At 47.9% G+C, this 25967-nt stretch overlaps 1 protein-coding gene and 1 long non-coding RNA gene across 2 annotated transcripts in view; both read right to left on the reverse strand.

The window, feature by feature from the left end:
- LOC308585242 overlaps nt 1–25967 on the reverse strand; it is a 63386-nt gene that overhangs the window by 23547 nt on the left and 13872 nt on the right. The window lies entirely within an intron of this gene.
- On the reverse strand, nt 16174–19374 carry CAMK2N2 (calcium/calmodulin dependent protein kinase II inhibitor 2). Its single transcript, XM_081191980.1, has 2 exons — nt 18957–19374; nt 16174–18131 (listed from the first exon to the last, which is right to left on the reverse strand). The coding sequence occupies exons 1-2, from the start codon at nt 19117–19119 to the stop codon at nt 18061–18063; spliced, it is 234 nt and encodes a 77-aa protein (XP_081048106.1). The 5' UTR covers nt 19120–19374; the 3' UTR covers nt 16174–18060.

The following is a 25967-nucleotide window of genomic DNA, read 5'->3' on the forward strand; positions in this document are numbered from 1 at the left end:
GTCTTACTTGAGAGTAAGCTTGCACAGAATTGCATGGGGGATAAAATGGAGCCCTGAGAAACCCCACACTGTGGGCTCCATGGGGCTAAAGAGCACTCCCCAAGTATCACTCTCCAGAAACGTCCATCCAAGCAGGCCCAGAACCACCGCAAATCAATGCCACCCACGCTTTAACTCGGATAGCCTCTCCAGAATTATACCACTGTTGATGGTATCGAAAGCCGCTGAGAGGTTGAAAAGAACAAACAAGGACACATGTCCCCTATCCCTCTCTCAGCAGAGGTCATCATACAAGGTGACCAATGCAGTTTCTGTGCCAAAACCAGGCCTAAACCCCGATTAAAACAGATCTAGAAAATCAGTTTCTTCCAAGAGCACCTGGATCTGGTCTGCGACCACTTGCTCAAGAGTCTTGCCCAAAAAGGGGAGATTGGCAACTTTACTTACATTTTCCAAATCTGGAGAGAGTTTATTGAGGAGTGGTTTTACTACTGCCTCCTTCAAGCAGGCAGGTTCTACCTCCATTGCAAGGAGGCATTAATCACCTCCCTGGCCCAGCCAGCTGCCCTCTCCCTGTTAGTTTTCATCAGCCAAGGAGGCAAGGGTCCAGAGTGCAAGTGGTCGCCCTGACCGATCCAAGCACCTTGTCCACATCCTCAAGCCTTACTAGCTGAAACTCATCTAACAGGATTAGGTAAAAGGTCCCCCCAAAAAGGGCAAAGGACCCCTGACAGTTATGTCCAGTCAAAGGCGACTATGGGGTTGCAGTGCTCATCTCACTTTCAAGCCAAGGGAGCTGCTGTTTGTCCACAGACAGCTTTCCAGGTCATATGGCCTGCATGACTAAACCGCTTCTGGCGCAATGGAACACCGTGATGGAAACCAGAGCACATGGAAACGCCATTTACCTTCCCACTACAGCGGTACCTATTTATCTACTTGTGCTTGTATGCTTTTGAACTGCTAGGTTGGCAGGAGCTGGAACAGAACAACGGGAGCTCACCCTGTCACAGGGATTCGAACTGCCGACCTTCTGATCGGCAAGCCCAAGAGGCTCAGTGGTTTAGACGACAGCGCCACCCGCACTTTACCTTTTTTTATAAGACTAAACAGTGTTGTGGACACCTTTCATGATTCATCTGCTGCAGCAGTGGAGTCAAGCTCAAAATGCTTTGCAAATAAGTCACAGTGAGCTGCCATCGGTTCTGTCACCACCTTTGAGCCAGAGTGTAAAAAGCCTCGCACTACCTGGAAAAGCTCTGTTGGACGGCACAATGAGGAGGCAGGAGAGGCAGCAAAGTAGGTCTTCTTTTCTGCCTTCACTGCCATGAGGAAGCCTCAGTGATGAGCTCCCAGCAATGTTCGGTTGCATTCATCCGGCTCTTTCATCCACTTGCGTTTGAGCTGTCTTCCAGCTTGTTTCCTTGCCCATAGCTCTCGAGTATACCAGGGAGCCAAGCGGGCTCTGCAAAGTGGGAGAGGTGCTCAGGGGTGATCATGTCAACAGCCCGAGCCATTGGGATGTTCCAGAGGTCAGCCAGGGCTTCAACAGGGGTGCCAGTCATATCAGTAGGGAAATCCCCCAGAGCCATTTGGAATCCCACTGGATCCATCAGTCTCCAAGGGTGAACCTTCCTAATAAGTCCCCTTCCTCTGCAGAGGGGAAAAGGTGCTGACAGCCTAAATCTCAACAGGGAGTGATTGGACCATGACAAGGGACTGATGTCAATGTCCCCCACTTTCAGATCACCTTGCCCTGTGGAGAAAACCATAAGTTGTTGGAGGCTGCTCTTATCCCTGACCACTGCCCATGCTGGCTGAGGCCAATGGGAGTTGGGCATCTGGACAGCCATGAGTTCCCCACTCCTGACTGATGCACAGCTCCCTGAGCCCCAGTTGCTCTGCTCTCAGCCTATTGTAGGTGTGATACAGTGATTAGTATCTGACTAGGACCTGGGAGATGAGGGTTCAAGCCTGCACTCAGCCGCGAAGCTCACTGGGTGACCTTGGGCCAGTCACTGCCTCTCAGACTAACCTACCTCACAGGATTGTTGTGGGGATTTAATGAGGGGGAGAACTAGATGCACCCCCCGAGCTCCTTGCAGAAAAGAGGGGGCGATATAGAGGCAATAAAAGAAGCTCAAGGTTTAATTCCTCCCATAAAGGGGGGATATAAATGCAGTCTATCAGGTGACGTGGGTGGCGCTTTGGGTTAAACCACAGAGCCTAGGACTTGCCGATCAGAAGGTCAGCAGTTCGAATCCCCGCGATGGGGTGAGCTCCCGTTGCTCGATCCCTGCTCCTGCCAACCTAGCAGTTCGAAAGCACATAAAAGTGCAAGTAGATAAATAGGTACTGCTCCGGCGGAAAGGTAAACGGCGTTTCCGTGCACTGCTCTGGTTCGCCAGAAGTGGCTTAGTCATGCTGGCCACATAACCCGGAAGCTGTACGCCGGCTCCCTCGGCCAACATAGCGAGATGAGCGCCGCAACCCCAGAGTCGGACACAACTGGACCTAATGGTCAGGGGTCTCTTTACCTTTTAAGGTAGTCTTTATGTGAGTATATTGTATTCAATTACAGTGGTGCCCCGCAAGACGAACGCCTCGCGAGATGAAAAACTCGCAAAACGAAAGGTTTTTTTGTTTTCGAGTTGCCTCGCAAGACGAATTTCCCTATGGGCTTGCTTCGCAAAACGAAGCTTGCCCCGCAAGCTCTGGGGACAGCGGGAAGCGCAGCGTGTCTTCCCCTCTGTCCCCGGACCTCTTTTGAAGCAAGGGGCGGCGGGGAGAAGCGATCTTCTCCCCGCAGCCCCAGGTCCGGGGACAGCGGGAAGCGCAGCGCGTCTTCCCCGCTGTCCCCGGACCTCTTTTGAAGCAAGGGGCGGCAGGGAGAAACGATCTTCTCCCCGCAGCCCCAGGTCCGGGGACAGCGGGAAGCGCAGCACGTCTTCCCCGCTGTCCCCGGACCTCTTTTGAAGCAAGGGGCGGCGGGGAGAAGCGATCTCCCCGCAGCCCCTTGCTTCAAAAGAGGGGACAGAGCGGCGCTTCCCCTCTGTCCCCGGACGGTCTCCATAGGAACACATTGATTGATTTTCAATGCATTCCTATGGGAAACCGTGCTTCGCAAGACGAAAAACTCGCAAGAAGAAAAAACTTGCGGAACGAATTAATTTCGTCTTGCGAGGCACCACTGTATGGGGTATCGAGAGTTTTTAGGGGCTAACCAGGCTGGGATAGCTGGGATAGCAGGCTTTTGAATGTCTGATGTAGATTTTTTCAGTTTTGTTGTTCTGCATGGGACAATGACAATAAAGATTATCGTATCGTACCCCCCCCCAAGGGACATCTAGTCCAGCCCCCTGCAATGCAGGAATCGCAGCTGAAGAATCCCCAGCAGATGACCATCCAACTGGTCTTATAACCCTCCAAGGAAGGAGAGCCCACCGCCTTCTGAGGGAGTCGAACAGCTCTTACCATCTCAATCTTAGCACCCTTTTGGGGCTATCAGCAAAGCACCTTCCCCTCTCCCTCCCTGTCCCTCTTTAGCTGTTTGGAAATGTCTGCAGTCCTCTGGTTAGTCATCCAGTTGCCTCCCTCGTCTTTCAGCTCTTCCAAAGATGCTCTGCTGCAGCTGCCAAGCTGATGCTGCACCACCAGAATGAGGTGTGAGGTGCCTGGCCGCCCACACAGGCTTGAGCATCAGAACGATGATGCTCCCCTTGTATTTCTATTAGCTCTGCATTACAAGGAGGGCGGGGGGAATAAGACTCTGTGTGCACAACACCATTAGTGTCGCTCATGACCTAGATTTATCTCTCTTTTGGACTGGGCTAGTGGAGGAAATGTAAGCCTCACTCTTCAGCTGCCACTTTGGGAGCAGTTGGCGTTAATTTGGTTCCTTTCCCATGTGCTCTCTGGGGATTTGTCAATTCATCGCTGAAGGTTTGCAACAAGCTCGTTTAAGAGGGGTTGGAGAAATCTTCCCCAAGGTGGGCCGTGAAGTCTCTGACAGGGAGCTTGGAGGCTGGGTGGCATGAATGTGGGCCCCATTGTTAGGGAACGGGCAGAACAGTTCCTAAAAATACAAGTAGAGCCCTTCTGGATCAGGCCAATGGGCCATGTCGTCCAGCATCCTGTTCTCGAAGTGACCAACCAGATGCCAGTGGGAAACCAGCAAGCAGGATCTGACCACAAGAGCAACTCTCTCCTCCTGTGGTTTCCAGAAACTGGTATTCAGAAGCGTCGCTAGAGGGTCGCCATCATGGCTAGTAGCCATCAGCAGCCCTCTCCCCTGTGGATTTTTATAATCCTCTTTTAAAGCCATCAAGGCTGGTGGACAGCACTGCCTCTTGTGGGAGCAAGTTCACGATGCGATGCATGAAGAAAGGTTTTATGTTACCTGTCCTGAATCTTCCAGCATTCAGCTTCATTGCCTGCCCACAAGTTCTAGTTAGTACTGAGGGAGAGAGAGAAACTTACCCACTTTTGCTGTGCGATGCATGACTTTATAAACTCCTATCGTGTTGCTTCTTACCGCAAGCGCTGCAATGTTTTCTCGTAGGGGAATTGCTCCATCCCTGTGAGCATTTTTGGTTGCCCTTTTCCAACTCTGTAATATCCATTTTGAGGGGAGCTGACCAGAACCATATACAGTATTCCAAATGTGGTTGCACCATAGATTCGTATAATGGCATTATGATATTAGCAGCTTTATTTCAGGTGATCCCTGGCATGGGATTTGCCCTTTTCACAGTCATAGTACACCGAGTTGACATCTTCACTGAGCTCTCCATCATGACCCCAAGGTCTTGTTCCTTGTCCATCACTGCCAGTTCAGACCCCATGAACATATATGTGAAATTACACGTAAATGATGGTGTGTTATGCCCATGAAAGACACACACACACACACACACACACACACACACACACGTGCACATGCTGGTTCAGTCTTTGAGCTGGTGCACCCTTGGTGGGTGAGAGGCATGTAGTGGGAAGTCATGACCTGACACCGTCTTGCTTAAAACTCAGCTGCTGTAGTTTTCGAAGCCTTGGCAAGCACATGCTGGAATATTCTCCAGAACGGAAGCTGTGGGCAGCACACAACTTCACTGCTGTACTCCTGTGTTAAAGTAGGTCATGTGAGTCAGTCCTGACTTGGGACATCTTATAGTCTGATTGAAGCATTTTTCATTTGAATCTCAATTAAAAGGCTGTGAGAGTAGGTGGCAGATGGGTGTTGCGTTGCAGGGATGGGACTGGAATATCTCCCGGAGGGCAGGGGACTCAGAAGGTATTGCATGTGTCACTGCTTAGCCCATTTGCAAAGCTTTGCAATGGCCTTTTCTCAGACGCTTATTTAACAACTCGCCATAGGCGACCAGGAAGTTCATGCAGGTGAGTGCAAGGGATTCTATGCAGGCAAGTGAGCAGGCTGGGGGTGGGGGCACGGGCTGCTCCATCCCTCCTCTGTTAAGCTGCTTGGTGTTACATGCAAATGAAGTAATTTTGTTTTTCCTCTTGCAGCAGCATGGAAAGTGAATTACTCTATTCCTCCTCCTCCAGTCTGCTTGGTGGAGAGCTTCTAATTTTTAGCTAATCCCTTAGCATGCTGGTAAAAAGACAACAACAATTCCTAGATTCAGGTATGTAGCTGTGTTGGTCTGACGCGGTAGAAATGTATATATATATATATATAAATTTGTCCAGTAGCACCTTAGAGACCAAGTATGAGCTTTCGTGTGCAAGAACAAACTTAGTTGGTCTCTAAGGTGCTACTGGACTATATATATTTCTACTGCATCAGACCAAGATGGCTACATACTTGAATCTAGAACCATGGAAGGCACCACATTGAGCCGCATGAAATGGAAGTCCATCAAGGTATCTGAAGAAGTGTGCATGCACACGAAAGCTCATACCAATAACAAACTTTCAACAACAATCCCTGCAGACTAGTAACTTGCATGTGTTAATTTACAAAACTGGCTTGTCTAGCTGTCATTTGCCACCCGTAGGCAGTCCATGCAATTTACTGGAGTATAGTAATCTCTCTGCAGATAATCTGATGCCTGTCTTCCACTCGGCCGTGAGGCTCACTGGGTGACCTTGGGCCAGTCACAGTCTCTCAGCCTAGCCTACCTCACAGGGTTGTGGGGATTAAATGAGGAAGGGGAGAACCATGCATGCCAATATGAGTTCCTTGGAGAAAATAAGTGCTGTATAAATGCAACAAACAAACAAACAAACAAACAAACAAACAAACAAATAAATAAATAAATAAAGAACTCGGTGTTTAACTCCTCCCATAAAAAGGCAACCCTTTGGAGTTACACAGAATGGTTCCTCAGCTTGGATGTTCAGGGACGGAGGGAAAAGGGGGTCTGATTATGATGTGTTGGGGAGAAGAGACACGTTTGTGGCAGGTGATGGTGGCTGCTCAGCATTTCATGCATTCCCAAGCATTTTTCTGCCTTCTGCACTGGGAGGCTCACAGCCATAGCAGACCACCACTAAGGTGACAGCAAGCTGAGGGAGCTTCATTTGTAAGTACAGAACCATGTTCTGTCAGATCCTTTTGAGAACGTTTGGAGATGTGTGTCAGGACCCTGAGAAAGTGTTACTACCATCCCGGCACACGATGAAGACTTGGCTTATTTAATGACACTATGGTCCAGAGTGATCGTTGATCACAAACCAAACCCCCAGAGATGCTGTGATTCAGGACAGTCAACTTCATCACAAGCTGAATAAATTGTGCATCAGGTCTGGGGTTTGTGCTACAGCCCTTTAGAGGCGTTCAATGCCCACAGCAGGAGAACAAGGTGTAGCTGTTTTGTCCTGTGTCACCTGCAGAAGAGGAAGGGGCTTTGTTGGAATGTTCCTTCAAAACACAGGTCCCTGCACCTAGAAAACTAGCATATTTTGGGGGAAAGCTAATCCAGAGCTTGCTAGTTTCAACTTTCTAGTTTTCTATGGGCAGGCAGGGCATGGGCGAGGTGAAATATAGGAAACTGCTTTATATTGAGCCATTTCATTAGCTTGTTTAGCTCAGTATTGTCTACAGTGACCAGAAGTGGCTTCCCAGTGATTCAGGCAGGGGACTTTCCGAAGCCTCACCTGGCAGTGACAGGAATTGGACCTGGGTCTTCTGTACCCTTGATTCCAGATGTGTGCAGACTGGCAATGATCACATTCAGTGGCGAGGGCGGTTGCACTTTGCATATGCTCAGAGTTCTGCTTGCCTCTACTCTTGCCTCATCATGTCTTCCAAGGCTATGGTCTACCAGCAAAAAGCAAATTCTGGGGCCGAATCCTGGCTAAATGCAAGCCTTGGGCCTCGCCTGCCCAGGACTTGTTTAGCAGCTGAGGCGGAACAGAGCAGCTGGTCTAGTGAGAGTCGGAAAGCCATGAAGGGCAAACGCTGCTACATCGCTGCTGGGAATATTTCTCGCTGCTGGAGAGAAGCTTTCCCTGCTGTTAACCCCGCCGTTTCCATCCTTCCTCTGCTTGCTTGCAACAGTCTTTTGAGGGTGTGCTGCAGGAAAGAGTCTCCCTCTCCGCTGGCTTTATGTGAAACGTGGCCTAGGCCACATTACTTCCACTCCAAGCGCAACGGGGAACCCGGGCAAACATTCAGGATATTCCATGGAAACTGCCGGAAGCCACAGCCAAGTCAATACCATCTATTGGTGCTTGCTTGTGTGATGGAAGTCCTGACGGGTGATCTATTAACAGGCTTAGATTGGGGAGACAGGTGTGGGTTCCTGTGTTTGTGTGTGTGTTGTGTTTGCCTTTGAGACTGTGCTTATGACTTGCCTGGGTCTTGAGCTTCATTCTCAGCCTTCTGCAGCATCTTCCCAGAGGGATGGAGTAGCTTATTCTCCTGGCTTTTGCTTCTTTGTCCTGCTTTGACTCGCTGCCTCCCCGATGGAAAGAGGCTGTTCTAGAAATGCAGTGAGTTGTGAAGAAAGCTTCCATGGTCCCAGGGTGGGGAGAGGGAGAGGAGGAGATGGAAAGGTCATGTGCGCTTTATCCCTCTCCCCCCCACCCCCCAGTACATGCCCTGGGATAAACGGGGGTAGCTGTAACCCTCACTATTACCCCAATTTATCCCAGGGCATGTACAAGGGGGAAATTGTTAAGTGCACAAGACCTTTCCTTCTGCCTATAATGTGCATATTTCCTACCAATAACTAAGGCTCTCTGGGCACTGAACAATGCAACTTCGAAGCCACAGCAATTTTAGAAAAGTGAGTGGCAAAGCAATGATCAGAACTGAAAAGAAAGGAAGAGGCGAGAGAGAGAGAAACCACCACCAGCAAACCACATTTTTAAAAAACCAAAGAAAAGCTAACCCAATGAGCCTTTTAGGTGGAGATTTTTATCCCAATCTGTTATCTGTATTGGATCTGGAATGATTTTTATATAGAGAGAGGTAGCATTGTTTTAACTGGTCTTTAAATATACGACATTAAATCTATGTTTTTGCAGGTTTATGTTTTTTAATTGTTTTAACTTTTATTGTTAAACGACTTTAATATTTTTCAGAGGAAGCTATTCAGGAATGTAAAGAAATACTTCCTTCCCCTGTGTCAATAAAAATATATTGACCTGTGTGCGCTATTTCGTATAATGTAGAAGACCATTTTGGCATTAAGTGGTGCATTAATCAGAGGATGATGATGAAAACAAATTTAATAAATGCATCACACCCATTCCATAACTAGGGGCACCACACTTGAAAATAATGCCCTCTTCCTAATGGCTTCCTCATTTGGCAATTGCATCCAGAGAAGGGCCTTTGAGATGGCCTTGGGTTTGAGCGAGAGGAGGTGGTGCTGTGGGAAACACAAGAACATTCCTACTGGATCAGCCCATCTAGGTCAGCATCCTGTTCTCACAGTGGCCAACTAGATGCCTGTGGGAAACCCTCGAGCAGGATTCTAGCAGAAGAGCAATTCTCCCTCCTGTGGCTTCCAGAAACTGCTATTCAGATCCATTATTGTGAGGTCCACAGTTCATCTAAGTGCTGCCTTAAGATATCTAAAGCTTCATAGATTAAAATAAAAATCCACATTTTGAATTGAGCCAAGAGATGGACTTGTGTTGGTGACAGGAAAACCCTGTTGTGATAGGATACCCACAGTCAGTCCCTGTTGATAACTTTTTCTGTCGAGTTTTGGCCCAGCCAAAAGGGATACCGTTTTGCCTCGTGCTAAAACATGTGGGGGAGGAAGGGATAGATTAATTTACCTTCACTAACCACTGTTTAGAATTTGGATTGCTGTTCATTAGAAGTAAAATGCAGCAGCAGGTATATTGAGATGCGCCAACAGCTGCGGTATAAAGGTTTGCCCATAAAAACCTAGGTTCTGTGATTTTTAATTTTGAAAAAATAAATAACCAGGGCAGTATCCAGCTAAGCAGTTTTGCTAGAAACCTTTGGCTACACAACACAAATTCTCCTCCTCTCCCTATATGCCCCCTATGTGTCCCCTAAACCTGCTCTGGAGGGCTGGGGTAAAAACAACAACCACCTAACGTGTTTTAAGGGGTGGAGTGCACAGGGAGAGGAAAGGAGAGGAAGAGGAAGTTTCATTGCACAACAAGAAGTGTTTGTGCAAGAGAAACTGTTTAGCTGAATACCACCAGTAGGTTGTGGGGGGCGGGCGGGTGTTGCATCGATGTGTGTACAATCTGCATTTCTAAACTAATCAGTCAATTAAATTTATATACTGCCTTCCATCCAAAGGGTGGTTTGCAACATAAAAGCACAAATACATCACATAACAAAAATGATTTAAAAATACACACACACCCCACACACAAAGAGACACATTTAAAAGGCCATAGATTGTTTAACAGCCAAAGGCCTGGCTGAAGACGAATGTTTTCACCTAGTAGGTCGATAGCATTTTTGCTGGGTGCAAGCTTAATGACAGGGCCCTGGGGCTGAGAGCAAGTGACCTGTGTTTGGCTACACAGTGAGTCTAGGCTAAACGGGGACTTTTAAGCCCAGGTTGAGGAGGACCTCTCTCTCTCAGCTGTACTTTTCTCACTGAAACTGTCCAACACATTATGAAGTTGAGATCGTTTGGTAGAGCGCTTCCATGGTTCAAGGTGCATAATCAATAATTGCAGCTTCTGTGCTTCTCTAGTTTTGGAGAAGGACACAACTCTAGACCGGGGGTGGGGTGGGGGGTGGACCTGTGGCTACTATTCCCAAAATCCCTGATCAATGGCCAGGATGGCGGCGTCTGATAGGAGCCGGAGTCCACTAACACCTGAAGGTCTACAAGGTCCTGCATCCTTCCTCTAGTGGGGTGGGAGTTGTCCTGCTTGGTCAAGTTCCACCCACCATCATTGGGAACCCCTTTCAGATACAATACTTCACTTATAGATGCCTCAGATATTTCATGTTTATATTTTCCAATGGAATCGTGAGGACTTGAGCATCATCTTCATCAGGCCTTCATTCATTGGGACCTTTAGAGGCCCTAAGTACTTAAAAGATTTTGGTGCCCCCATATATATCTAATTCAAAATAATAATAAACCATAAAATAAGTTTTAATTTTTTGAAATGAAACAAGACCTAAAATAAGATGGAAAATAAGACTATTTTTTGTATACTTCCACTTTATTTATATTGGGGGGGGAGGCTCAGATCCTACTTTTTCTAATGGCAAAGTCTTTGATCAGATCCTCAAAACTAATCTTAAATAACACCTCTGCTTCTATACTTAGTAGAGATAAGGAATCCAGCCTGCATTGTTGCATAGTTGTTCTGTTGGGATTTTTAATATACTTCCACTGAGAAAATGAACGCTCAGCTGAGCAATTTGTGACCATTAATATTAAAAATCAGGCAATGGAAAAATTTCTGTGGTGTCCCCCTTCCTTTGATGCCCTAAGTGTGTGCTTATTTTGCTTAATGGTTAATCCAGCCCTGGTATTGATACCCACACATATATATTGGGAGCCATTGCACCTCTCTGCTCTTAAACCTAGGGCCTACGACCTGTTAACAGTTTATAGATGGGGGTGGGGATGTCTCACCTTCTGAACCAGAGTGTCTACTGATCTATTCTCTGCTCATTCAATGTCTCAGTTCCCTTCTTCTGTTCCTGGAAGTGGCTACTTGGGTTTCAGGCAGCAAACTCCATGCAGGGAATCTGGCTGGCCTTTGGATTTCAAGCTTAGAGATGTGATATGCACAATGGTGTGCCCTAGTGTCTTGGAATGCCAGCTTAGGGCATCCCCATTTCAGTTCTCACCAGAAGCAGCGTGGGGTGACCTTATACCAACTCTATTTTCTCTCAAGCCCACACTCACTACTCCTGTATATATAATGTGGCAATGCCTAAAGTTTTATGGAAGATCCGTAGCTCAGTGGCACAGCACCTGTTTTGCATGTCAAAAGATTTCTAGTTTAATCCCTGGCATTTCCAGATGGTGGCGATGGTTCGAGCCCACCCAGGGATGGCTTTGGGCAGAATTCCTGCATTGCAGGGGGTTGGACTAGATGTCTCTCAGGGTCCCTTCCTACAATTCTATGATTCTATCTTCTGCTAGTTCAGAAAAAGGGAACCTTATTACTTCTGATGGCAATTGGAGGCCGTATGCCAGTGGGTGACTGGAACCCATATGACCTAGACTGGTGGTTGGGGTGAGGCCATTCACATGCACACACACACTTTTTTTTTTTTTAGATACAAGCTCATGAGGCAGATGTGCATGGGGAGGAGGGGGTTAACCCTCCTCACACACCGTCCTCCAGCATACAAGGTTGCCTCTTTGCAGGAGGGGTTCAAGCACATATCAGAACTTCAGGTTTGCACACTTAAAGTGGATTGAAGCTTTCTGCCATCCCGCTGCAAGAAATTAAAACCACTTTTTATGCTTTGGAAAGTGATGAAGAAATGCACCTAAAGGTGTGGGAGAAATGAAAGACCTGCAAACATACACACCCTGGACAATCAGGGTGAATGCTTCATAGCCATAGAACTGCCCCACAAACAAACCGGAATGAATGTTCAGTAAAGACCAGACATAAGCTTTGTGCAAGGAAATCTGAATAAGGAGGTTATCTGGAGGACCCTTATGGTGCATTCTCTCTAGCCTGCCCAACAGTTGTTTGGTGGGCTTGGGGAGGATGCAATGACCCTCCCTCAAACCATCTTCCATATCACAGTTGTGAGGGTTGGTGGAGCACACACTCAGCAACCTCTGGTGGCAGAGGGCAGCTTGAGCACTCCTGCACTGAGGCACCCCAAAGGCCCTACAGGGCTCCCCATGTGTGCTCAGTGGACCAGTGGTCTGAAACCATCCAAGGCAATAGGATCACATGGGGGCTATTATATTGGCCTCCTCTACAAGGCTGCTGTAAGAATTACGGAGATCATGCATGTGAAGAACATCCGCTGCTTCAAATGTCCTATACAGGAAGGCTAAGTACTTATTGATATGTCTAACCAACTGGTGCCTTTGGAAGGTAAGAATAGCATTATAACGGCTCAGCCCAAGGTCCACTCTGTTCCAAGCAATGGCCAGGGAGACATCATGGCACTCCTAAGCAAGGTGCGGAGGTTGATTCTTATCTCTTGTCTCCAGGATCTGTATTCAAGGGGATATTATCGCTGGACCTGAAGGTTCCATTTAGTTCAGCTGGCTAATAGCTGTTGATAGGGTCTATCCTCCCATTGGTTTATCTAATCCTTATTAGAGAGCCATCTCCGCTATCATCGATCTGTCAAAAGATGGGCTGCTAATCTTGGAAAGGTCTCTTTTCCCTTCAGACTCAGCAGCGGCCTGTGATGGGTGACTAACAGAACTTCAAAAGTAAAACAACAACCACAGAGGTTATCTAACCTCCTTATACTTTGGTAGAGCTGCTATCAGCTCCTTATTAAAGCGGGGGGGGGGATACAAATCTGCAAATCCATGGTGTGTCTTGCAGTATTAGAAGGCTTAGGGATGTGAGGCAAAGCAGAATCCATTTAAAAGAAAACATGTACAAGTAACTGGTATTTTGGAGGAGGTGGAGGTGGAGAAGAAAGCCCTTTTAAAAATTGCACAATGTACAGATTTACACTTCATAATAAAAGGAAAAGTTTTCAAAGTAAAAAGAAGAAAAAGAAGCCCGCCTGCCCAAGATGAACTGCTTGAGGTGAACAACATGATGGTGCCCTTCCCTTGACACACATAAAAACTGACTGGGCTACCAGTTGAGCCAAACTTCCCTATTGGTGATGGGGAAGCACCCTCCCTTGTCACTGAGGGGAGTGGGTTGGCTTAGCAGGTGAAGGGCAGTTTTCCTGGCACACGAAATTCTGCTCACCAGCATTTCTGCAACATCTTGCTCTCACCACCACTGCCATCATCTGCTGTCTGAGGCAGCTGCCTCACTTTGCCTGACAGCAGGGCTGGCCTTGGTGAAGTGAGAAGAGAAGAGAAAACATACACACATTACCCTCTTGCTTCTTTGACTGTCGGGACAAGCGTTCACCCTCATTAGTTACTAGAAGTTGCTTATTCTATACTTTTCAGGTTTTAGATCAGGGGCATGGAACGTGTGACCTTCCTGTCATTGTTGGACTACAGTTCCCATCATCCCTGACCATTCATCATGCTGATGGGAGTTAGAGTCCAGCAACATCTGGAGGCTTCAGGCTCCCCCTCTTTTCTTTTCATCATGAAGCAGCAGCAGCTGTGAACCCCCAAAATCCAAGTTCTGCATCTACAAGCCTCCTTTCACCACAGAGGCAACCCAAACAAAGCCCCAGGAACACATCCCTTTCTCACTCTGATGAGGTCCACACTGGGCAGAGGTGGATGGCCTCACAAATTATGTGATTTCCCATACTGAAGTAGGCAGCAATGTTAATTTCCCCAAGGGAAACTCAGTAAATATGTAGCTTTTGAAGTCCTGCTCTCAGTATAAGAATTCTACTAGGATTTATCAGCTGACGACCCACCAAGATGAAGGGTGACTGTGATTGTCCACAAGCACACTTCCAAGTATCTAAACAGCTGTTATGAAGACACAAGGAAGACAGATGGTTAACACAGATCTATAGTCCCTGAATGGAGGAAGTGGGTTTTTTGTAGCTGCTGTTTTGCTGAAAACAAGCAGCACAATTCTTAACCATCATTACAATCTGATTGAATTTTGTCATTAGATCAGTCCTCTTAATGCTACTGTTTCACGATGCCTTCGCTGGATCTCATGCTAGTGAATTCTACCTGCTAATTATGCATTGTGAGGAGAAGTAAGTGGGATCCTGAGTGTTAGAAGTATTGCATCTTTTTGCTGCTGCTGATAGCTGCTTGCTTTAGTCATTATAACTCCTAGGAAGAGGTGTTCAGTGGTGACTGCCTGGGGATCTCGGGTGCCAGGCAATGTGATTAATTAAATATTGCTATTCAGGAGGGGGAAACTGGCCTGTGAATAAAAATGTCTGATTGTAAAGCACATCCCTGTGCTATACCAGCTGGGGATGAGAGAGCCCGAGGCGTTAGGAAAAGCATCAGCAGAGACTGCAGCATGTCAGGGAGATTGGCACAGAGGCTGAAAGACAGGGGCACACTCTCGTGGAGCACACAATGACATCCCCCCCCCCCACTAAAACAAAAAATTTCTGTAGTCACAAACAATTTCCCCTAGCCTATCTACCATATGTTTCACAGAGTCTGAAACACATACACTAGTATTTTTGGAATTGCGATGGTAGGGGTGTTCAGAGACTGCAAATATAGCTTGATTAGAAACAGGAGTGTTATGTTTGTGATTTCTTGTGGGGGGGGTTGTATGTGCATGCACACACATGACTCTGTTGATGCCTATGGCTGTGTGTGCAATGCTGCACATTTGTTTGCAGGGGCCTATGTGCACACTTACTCTGACTATGAATCAGTAACCTTTTGTGTTGTTCTCAGTACCTTCATCGATGTCACAGCTGTCCAGATATGGGGATGTGTGTGTGTCGGTATATGTACCAACTGATTTGTGAGCTGAATTGTTTGCGTTGCCTTGTGTGCATGTGTGTGTGCTTGGGTCTGGCCCTGAATGGGCATGTGTGGTCAACAGCGGTATTTTCCCTCCCCAAATGCATGTATGGAGCTTAGTGGCTCACTGTGTTGCATTATCAGATGCATTGGCAGCGACTTTCTGGCTGGAGGTGTGCAGCATGAGCATTTTCGGACAAAAACAAACCAACCAAACAGTAGCTAGGTTCCACTAAATAAATCAAACTGGTTTCAGTTTTGTGTGTGCATGTGTTTTGTTTTTTATGGAGACCAGATCAATCCCAGGGTGAGCAGAAGGAGAAATAAACAGGCCTGTCTCTCCCTAGAGTCCCTTCTCACTGCAAACATTTCATAAGGACATTCTCAAGGCCTCCCGCTTGGAATGGATCCATAATCTCACGAATGGCTCCAAAGGTATGAAATCCCACCTGTCCCCAAGCAAAACTACCCAAGGACCTGCTAACCATCATGATAATTTCTTCCTAATCCCTGGGCCACCAGGTTCTGTTATGCTGCTGTCAGCCCACCTTCCTGATAGAGACTACAGACAAAAATGCAGCAGTATTGTCTTGTTGGGCATCGACTCCCTGCACAATGCAGATGCCTCTGGGACTGGCCTCCTAGCAGAGTTCTGCACCACCTTCTGTCTCCACAGAGTCCTTTTCCTCTCCCAAAGGCAAAAAGGGCAGCTCCTTTGAGAGGCTCTACTGAAATATTTAACATCCACAAGCTGCTCAGCTGCTTGAATTTCTATTTCTGTCTATCAAGCAAAACTAGGTCATTTAGTTCTCGACATCCCAATCAGGCAACTGCAGAGATTTAGGCTTCAATAGCTGAAATATCTGCACAGTTGAATGCCTGGGTCTATCCACACAGTTCAAACACACTAAGCCTCTTGCTCAAGAGAAAAAACAGAGAGGTGGTACCTTTTTCCAAGGTCTGCAGCCCAGCAAAGTTCTCAGCAGGGTTTCTATAGGATTCCTCAAGAGAACACAGTAATTGCTTTTTAAACAACCTCTCTAACAGGGATCTGAGCCCTTGGCCAGTGGTGAAGTTGCAGTGGCAGGTTTTGGTCTGATATAAGCTGGCTTGTAGATCATGCACAATCTTTGCCAAGGACGATACCCAGAACTGGCTGCTTCCATTTCAGTACATGTATGTATTTATTCATTAAGTTTTGTTCACCAGTACAGTGAAAAATGGCATTAAAATTTACAATGGGTCATTCTTAGAATGTCATGACAATAATTTTTGTTTTTTTGCTTGTCTTCATAAAATGTCGTATATTATTGAAAAGATGAAGGTTTCTCATGCACAACGGACAAGAATAAGCTTATTTTAAAAAATAAATAAATTAAAGTACAAAATTAAAAACAACTCTGAACATCCCCTTCTAATAAAGAGGCATCAAATAACCAGCGAGTTATCTGAACACATTCATAAACAGTGCAATAGTATTTTTTTTTCTAAATTCTTCATGTTCCTACAAAGTCCATCAACAAAGCCATTGATCACAGTATAAGACTCTTTAAATACATTTCTTGTTAACGATGATGTGTGCAAAACCTCAAACACATTCAAGAAGTCCTGTCCAATACTGATATATAATTAAGAGCGCCAACTATTTCACTATATCTGCCTTCCAAGGGGGAAATCCATCTTATAAAACCTTTTCTGTCTTGCCTTTATGGGGAAGAAAAAAATACAAACAATCTTTTGATGCAACGTTTTTGACATTAGACATTAGCAGATTGTTGTTAACAAATATTCAGATATAAAAATACAAATATGAGGAGTTTCTGTTAAAAAGAAGCGTGCCATAGTGGGATGACTAGTGGCACCAAGACGTGGCACCAAGACCAGGAAGCTCATGCAAAAAAGATGGAGCAAAAATGTCTCTCGACAGCAAAACAATCACTGTCTTTTATGTTATAGTCCATCCATGTCAGAACCTCTGTCTTCCACTCAGCACTGCTGGCTTTGGGCTTTGGGTTTGCTGGTATTTTGCAAACGGGCTGGGGTTTTACAGGTTGGTGTTATATTTCAGGGGGGGAGCTACTGTGTATTACGGGATGGTTGCAGGTTTGGAATATAGACGCCATGACTGCAAACACGATGAACCTGTTATATTTAGAGAAGTGTGCGCGCAAGTGTGTCTGTATAAGTGTGTGTATTATATTCGTTTCTACGTCTATGCAGATGTCAGCTACACAGCCACCCCGAAAATGTGAAAGGCGTAAAGTGCATCGCTACAGGAGACCTCCCCCCCACCCTTAAAAATGGAGAGAGCTGGGCAATCCAGTGGCTCAGAGCTCTCAGAGGAACAGCACCTTCAAATCGTGGTATGGAGGGGGTCGCCCAAGCCAAAGAGGGGACTTTACACTGCTGCTGCTGAGGGCTGGACAGAAGGAATTGGGAGGGGGAGGGCGGGATGATGGAAGGTTCGGGCACATGGGAAAACAGGCAGCACCCCAGCACGGGCGCAGGGAAAGGCGCTGCTGCAATGGACGGCTCCACAGCAAGAGCCTCCAAGAGGATGGTGCTGCAATGGACAGCTCCCCGAGCTGCAGGCGCGTCGGAAAGATGGTGCTGGAGCGGACGGCTCCGCGCGTCAAGCGAAGGTGCTGAAATGGACAGCTCCCCAAGGCGCAAGAGCTCCATTCCGCAACGGAGGAAGGAAGGGGCAGGTGGGGAGAGAGAGAGAGGAAGCCCCTTCTTGAAGGGCTGTTGTTGAAGATGCAACTCCGGGGATGGGCATCGTGCATTGGTAACCAGGACAGAGTTGGGTGGCAAGGTCTCTTTGTCCCTTATGCTCTCCGTTGGATGCGGAGGAGGGTGAGATGGTGGCCCCCGTCAAGTGACCTCTTCGGGCTGGGGGTCTGCGTTGGGGGTGGAGGGTGTTGCCAGCAGCCTCATCTCCTTCCTTTTGCTTTCCTTGTTGTCCACAATCCCAACAAACATACGCAGCCAAAAGTGCCTTAAAAATTCAGGGATCAGTCTGCAGCTGGGTGCAGGCGCCTTCCGTGCTGATTTATACCCCAGAAGGCGACTTGTCTGTCATCCCCTTCAAGACCTCGTCTATTCTATCGTCTTCGATCACCACTGCAGGGACAGGAGAGCAAACGCAGAAAAAACACGCCGTCAGAATGGAAAGGGGGGACAGGCACGCGGGGTGGGGGCCTCATCCTGCGTACTTAAGACCTGGCGTTGGCCACACTTAAATCACCCCCTCCCTCCCCAGCCTCGCCGCTCCTTTGGGGCAGCCATGGGGCTGGATCTCCCGCCCTCCCTCCTTTGACATCTGGTAATGAAACCCGCTCCAGGAAAATGGCTCCCCATCCTTCCCAGATGGTGGCTGGCTGCGGAGCGCAGAGCCAGCGGAGGTGATTAGAGAGGGAGCGCAGCCAGCGGAACGTGCGGGAGGAGATGGGGACCGAGGCGCGCCGGCTCCGGGGCAGCTCTATGGGCGCTTAGCCCTGGGGGGATGTGGGGGGGGGGTCTGGGCTGAGTGAGGAGAGGAGTAGTGATGACTGGAATTCTTGTGGCAAATGGCTCAGATCGGAGCTCAGCTTAAAGAGTGCGGTGGAGGGGCGCTGAACGAGGGAAAAGACTCCCCACCACCAAAAAAACCACCCTTCTTTCTCCCTTTCCAACAGATTCCGCCTGCCGCACCCCAGCTAGGATATGTAACCACAGCGACAGGAAAAAGCACGGGCTGGGGGGTGGTTAGCCTTGTCGAGGTTGACTGAAGTCCGGCTCTCAGGGGTGGGGGTGAAACACTTCCCTTTTCCTTCTCCTGCGCTGGCAGCAGAGGTGCAAGAGGTGGGACTGGGGAGGCAGGGGTGTTGTTGTTGGGGCGCACGGGGACGGTGCCCCGAGGTGTGTACCCAAGCAAGCAAGCAGCCGCGCGCGGACGATGCTCCTTACCTCGCTTGGCTCTGCCAATCTGGCCCAGCTTGGGGGGCCGCTTGGACTGGTTGCCCCAGGAGTTGGTGTCCTGCAGGCGGCAGCTGAAGGAGATGTCTCCGACTTCCGAGTCGGTGCCATAGCGGGCCACTTTGTCGTCGTTGTAGGGCAGGATCTCAGACATGGTGCTGGCGGCGGCGGCGGCGGCGGCACCTGGGTCACTTTCTGCTCCACGCAGAGAGAGCGAGACAGAGGCGGGGGCGAGGCTCCGAGAGGATCAAGAGGCGCTGAGCAATTGGGGCAAACGAGCAAAGGAGCCAGCGAGCGAGCGCGTGCGGCGTCCAGCAGCCTCGACGAGCGTCTGAGCAGAGCGCTTGGGACTACCCTACACCATAAAGGAAACCCAGGCGGAAGGATGAAGTCATGCATCCGGGGCTGAGCGCGCGGCTAGGCGGCGGCAAGGTCCTCCCTCTCCCCCCCTTTCTCCCCTCCCCGCCGTGCGTGGCAGGGAAGGGAGGCGGTGACATCAGGAGGCGAGGAAGGAATGACAATGAGGATGCAGCAAACGAGCGGGGGAGGGGAAAGAGGAGGGGGCAAAGAAGGGTCAGAGAGGGGGAGCCCGCCCCTTTCCAGCGCCCTGGGAGCCCAGACCCCCTGCGGAGCGCGCCCTCTGTCCGCCCTCCGCAGATCCCCTGGGGAAAGCCCTGCTGGGAGCCGCTGAGCCCCTTCCCCCCTCCTCCTCTTCCTCCTCCTCCCCCCCCCACCTTGGTTCCAGGCGTCACTGTGTGTTTCCCACTTTATGCAACAACAGGCAATAGGGAGCTTCGCTTTCTCTTCCGCTTGGGACTCGCTTGTCAGCAGCAAAGCAGATTCCTTGGAGCCCTAGGCGCGGGGACGGCGCGGTCTCATCCTGCAACGGTTGCAGTCACCCGCTGCTTCTGAGCATGGGCAGAGGGCTTTCCTCTCACCGATGAACTGCTACGGGTTTCCCACTCAGACACAGTCTGGAAAGTCGTCCAGGAGTGAGGGATGAATTTCCAGGGTCAGGTGGTCTGGAGTGGAGGTGGGGGGAGGGAGTCCAAGCAGATATGAACCCAGCACTTAATATAGTGTTATGAGTTAGGGGGGTCAGTCTAGATGATACCCTGTGCCCCTTCCTAACCTGTGGTCCGGGGGGGGATGTGGAATCCATAGGAGGAAACCAGCCCATGCAGCTCCCTTTTTAAGGTAACATCTTTGTCTGGCTTGTGAACTACCATGATGCATCATAACCAAAGACGTTGCTCTGTGCCACAGAACAAATAGGTGGGACTCCCCACCCCATCCCAGCTGCTACCTGCAGAACAAAAGCCAGATAATTCGTCATCGTCATCATCTCTCTGGTGATCACTTGTAGCCGAGTAAGATTGTCTTGCATGAACACGGTTTCTTAACAGTGAATCAGTAAGTGACTGTGGAGGCCAATTCTGGATCCACACGTCCTTTCACAGTGGGGACATAGGTTTCTGGGTGGCAGTTGATCAGGGTGAGGGTTTGCCAAGCGTGCCTTCCTCTTAGCACATTTCTTCCTTTCGTCCTGAGTTCATACTTCTTCAAAGTCCATGACACCATGGTAAAAGCTGTTCTCCAATTGGAGGGCTCGCACTCATAAATGAAGAGCACAAAACAATACAGTAAGATGCAATTCCCACAGCATCCAGTGATATAAACCCATTAGTATCAGCAGCAAATGAAGGCTTGGATAAACAGAAAGGTGTTCAGCACACACAGGAAGCACACAGCGGTCAGCACATTCCTTATTTCAAAAGGGAACCTGTTCCACATGGCAGATGCCTTCACACTAAAGGCCGCACTCCAAGTATTGAAAAATAGATTTCAGGAGAATGTGGTGCCATCAGCAGGGCCTCATCAAATGAATGTAGTGACTGCACAGGTCTGTAAAGAGCAAGGCAGTCTTTCAGGTAACCTGACTGATTTATTCAGAAAAGAGAAAATATAAAATCAGCCATTTACAGAAACAAATTCTAAAATACATGCTGATACGCTTGCCCTCTCCTAGGACACAATTCTTAGTTTGTTATCCACTTCTGGCATTACCTGTACTTTTCATTTGATTTATTTTGGTGATATTTAATACCACTAGCCAAACTTAGTGTTAATCTTAAAGACGGGTAGAATGGAAAGGTATGAAATAAAATGCATATAAAGTGTCTGGCAGCATCTCTGCAGGGTTTCAGACAGGGAAGCTTTCCAAAAACTACCTGGAAATGTAAGGGATTCAACCTTCTGTATGCAAAGCAGTATGATAATTCCTGGATACCCCAATGGGATCCAGCCCAAATCTTTGGGATGGGGTTGTAGACGTTTTGCCACCAGTTCAGCTCTAGTGGCATGCAAAACAAGCTGTCAATATGCTGTAGAGGGAAATGAGGGGCAGATGGGGCTCATCCACCTGGGGAGGCAACCCGCCCAGAAGATGGAAAATTGTGGAACATTTTTGGGAGAAGAAAAGGCTAAGGGGTAATCCCTACACAAATCCAGAGAGGAGTCCCTAAGACAGTTGGATGGTGCCTTGTATGCCTTCTTGCGGCAGCTCCTGCAGCCAAGCTAGCGTCAAATGTCTTGCTCTGCTTTCCTTTGGACCACATCAGTGTGACTGAGAGGGGAGTCTTGTTGTCTGGGCAGCCAGACACACTAACCAAGTTTGTGCCTCAGGGAGGTCACCCGTGCTGCTCACACAGAGGTTTGACTTCACCCCCAGAGGTGCACTCCATTGCCACTTTCGAGACAGACAGATGCCAGCAACAACTGTTGGATGGGAATGTGCCAGGAGATGCACACTTGAATGCAGTGCACTGGAGACAGTTTTGCAGTCTTACCCACGTGCAGTAAAATATGCATAAGACACTTGGGCTTGGCAAGTGCATGTGATACCACGTGCCAATTCATGCCTGTACCCCAATTCATACCTACAAACAAGGCTGTTCACATGCACAGATCTCTTTAGCTGGGTCAATGCATCAAACAACAAAAATAAGGAGCGTAAGTAGTGCTTTTTTCTGTGGGAATGTTAAGGAAGGTAGGAGAGGATATATTGTTTTCATATTATCCGTCCTCACGCTAGTGAGTAAACAGCAGAGCGCATTCCCTTTGCAACTTATTGGAAGCAAGTTGATGATTTGTTAGAATCCTTTGATTAAGCAATCCAGTCCCAGGCAAGATTCCCCTTTATTTCCCTCTTAAAATAATAATAACACAACACAATCTTTTTTAAAAGTAAGAATAAAGTTTTACTCACTTTCAGTTCACAGCAGTGATCTGAAGGCAGGCTTGATCTCATGGTTACAGTGAAAAGAAGCCTCAGCTACATCTCAGACTTTCTGCTTGTGGGCTCCATCCTATGAGAAGGTTGAGCCATGCTCTGGCTAAGAGCCAGGAGAGTGAGAGTCTAAGAGTAAGAGAGTAAGACTCCAAGAGAGATGGTTGCGTGACAAGCCCTTTTGGTTTGAATCCGTACAACGGGGTGAACTCCTGTTGCTTTGCCCCAGCTTTTGCCAACCTAGAAGTTCAAAAGCATACCAGTGAGAGTAGATAAATAGGTACCACTGCGATGGAAAAGTGAACGGCATTTCCACATGCTCTGACACTCATCACAGTGTCCCCTTGTGCCAGAAGCAGTTTAGTCATGCTAGCCACATGACCCGGAAAAAGCTGTCTGTGGACAAATGTCAGCTCCCTCAGCCTAAAAAGTGAGATGAGCACTGCCACCCCATAGTCGCCTTTGACTAGACTTAACTGTCGAGGGGTCCTTTACATTTTACCTTTTTACCTGGTCACACACAGGGTGAGGAAGCTCCAGAGAAGGTATGACAGGAAGCCCTCCCTGTCTGGAGCCACATTCCCCTGTGTGTCCATTCTAGGCAACAGGAAGATGTCAAGTAGTACTTGACAGCTCCCACATTTTTCTGGGGGTAAAGGTAAAGGGACCCCTGACAGTTAAGTCCAGAAGCAAATGACTCTGGGGTTGTGGCACTCATCTCGCTTTACAGGCTGAGGGAATCAGAGTTTGTTCACTTCCACAGACAGTTTTTCTGGGTCATATGGCCAGCATGACTAAGCCACTTCTGGCGAAGCCAGAGCACTGCATGGAAACACTATTTACCTTCCTGCTGGAGCAGTACCTATTTATCTACTTGCACTGGTGTGCTTTCGAACTGCTAGGTTGGCAGGAGCTGGGACCGAACAACGGGAGCTCACCCCGTTGTGGGGCCTCAAACCGCTGACCTTCTGATTGGCAAGTCCAAGCGGCACAGTGATTTAAACCACAGCGCCACCCGTGTCCCTTTCTGAGGGTACTCAAATGTTAAAACTGTGACACTGTAACAACTTCATGGTGAGTACTGGAACCTTTTTGTGTGTGTGGTTTTTTTTAAGCACTGGGCATAAGTAGCAAGACAATTTGGGAAACAAAAGCTTGCTTGACAGAGGTTCAGCTCAGGTGTCTGCCTGCATGTGCATATAACACTCTTACTGTTCATTGTATTTTAAAACTTATCCTCCAAAAATAGACCCATGACAGCTTGAAATGCTTTGGGGGCATCAACCTTTTACATTAAAGTTCTGATGCCCCTTTTGTGGCTTCCCATTCCCCCAGCTTTTCCACTGCAACCGAAAGAAGCATCTCTACAAATTACCAATTTCCCTCTGTATTATTTTTATACATAAGAACGAAAGGGTAGGGGAGAAAAGAGGGGTCTTAAAAGCATTTCCCTGTCATTGTCTGTGATGTGCCCTTAGCACCTGCTTTTTTTGGTATTATTATTTTTGACAGAGACACATGTCCAAGAATGAAATTCAACAGCCCTGAGATTCTGGAACTCAAGACCACTTTTATGTCAGAGATGGAGAAGCCAGCTGTTCTTTGTGAAATCTTTTTGTGAAGGACCAGCTTGAAACACAAAGGCGGCAGAGCGATGAATCAGGCTTTGCACAGCAGGGGGATTGGGAGGGGAAGGACTTGGTGATGTCAGGAAAACTCTTGAACTTAAGCTCCTACTGTTATCATAATGTCCTCGGACCCGCTGTCAGGTGGGGAGCTCTTTGTGCTGCTTGCAGCCGCAAATGAATCTCTCCCTGCACATATTTGTTAACAGGGATGGAGGGGGGAGGCAGACAAATGCTGGGCTTCCAGAAGAATTCATGCTGATCCAGTGCAAAAATAATCTCGATGTATTTATAATGTGCTTTCATACCTAAATGGAGAACTCTGTTGAGAACACTCATCTCTAACCACCACTCTGTGCTTTGTTCTCCAGAGACACCACTGTCCTGCCATGTGGTTTGAGCTCAGCAGAACCAAAGCTGTCCAATTTATTTCAGTGGAAGGAACTGATGCACGCAAGTGCAATCCTTTTCACCCTTTTCCGAGCTGTTCCGATCTTTGAAATGATAGGTGCAGCAGTCTACATGTGCAGAAGTTGCAGATACACATTGGCCTGTGTTCACATGATCTGGGCACTTAGCTCTGACACTGTTGGCTTCCCTGCCTCCCTCCCGCTCCCTATGGGCACAAGCTACCACTGGCAGAGGAAAGACAATAGGCTCTATTGCAGCTGCTCCATTTACAGCAGTGATCCAATTTAATTATGACAGCTCAGGCAAAGACTGGACATCTGACTCATATCATTTACTGATTCATTGAACCAGAATCATAGACTTGTAGAGTTGGATGGGACCCCAACACCGAGTGTCATCTAGTTCAAACTCCTGCAATGCAGGAATCATACATGAAAGTTGGCCATCCAAGGAGAGTCCACAACCTCTTGCGGGAGTCTGTTCCAATGTCAAACAGCTCTTACTGTCAGAAAGTTCTTTGTGATGTTTAGATGGAATCTCCTTTCTTGTAGCTTGAAGCCATTTGAATCCTACCCTCCAGAGCAAGAGACAACAAGCTTGCTCCATCTTCCATGTGACAAAACTTGGGATATTTGAAGAAGGCTATCATGTCACCTCTCAGTCTCCTCTTTTCCGGGCTAAACATACCCAGCTCTTTCAACCGTTCCTCATCAAGCTTGGTTTCCATACCCTTGATCATCTTGGTCATCCTCCTCTGCACACCTTCCAGCTTTTCAACATCCTTCTTGAGCTGGGGTCCCCCGAACTAGCCACAGAACTCCAGGCTGGGTGTGGCCAAGGCAGAATGGAGTGGGACTATGACTTCCCTTGATCTGGACACCGTTGGGCATTGTAGTCCAACAAGGACACCACATTGTCTATCCTTGCTATGAATTGTCACGTTCAGGGATGCCATTATGTAATATGCAGCTAGGTAAATATGCAACTTTATTACCATAATCTATAATTATAACATCACACCATTATATATCAGATAGGCACCTTCCCTTTGTCTTTTCAGCACCTGTTAAAGGCATTCCTCTTTCAACAAGCCTTCTAAATGGAGATATTTATCCCATTGTCGATCAGAAGGTTGGCAGTTCAAATCCCCGCCACAGGGTGAGCTCCCGTTGCTCGGTCCCAGCTCCTGCCAACCTAGGAGTTCAAAAGCACATCAAAGTGCAAGTAGATAAATAGGTACCACTCCAGTGGGAAGGTAAACGGCGTTTCCGTGCACTGCTCTGGTTCGCCACATGCCTGTGGACAAACGCCGGCTCCCATGGCCTATAGAGCAAGATGAGTGCAGCAACCCCAGAGTCTTCAGTGACTGGATCTAATGGTCAGGGGTACCTTTACCTTTTATATAAGGGCTTGTAGGCATGGCTCTGGGTCCTCCTCCTCTCTCCTGCATGTTGGGGAGCACCCTGTTGCAACAGTTAATAAAGATCAGGCCTACTAGCTGCTTTGCTTCTCAATATTCTCTGGTTGGTCTCTGTTATTTTCTCCTACTGATAGAGAACCTACAAAAAGACTCTATATGGGCTCTTGGGTACCCCATAAGGGAAAAGGAGCAGTTTTTTTTCTTATATCATCATATATCTTAGCAGTGCTTTTTTTCAGGGGGTATTCAAGGATAAG

The sequence above is a fragment of the Podarcis bocagei genome (assembly GCF_964188305.1).
Source record: "Podarcis bocagei genome assembly, chromosome: 4".
Classification (NCBI taxonomy): domain Eukaryota; kingdom Metazoa; phylum Chordata; class Lepidosauria; order Squamata; family Lacertidae; genus Podarcis; species Podarcis bocagei.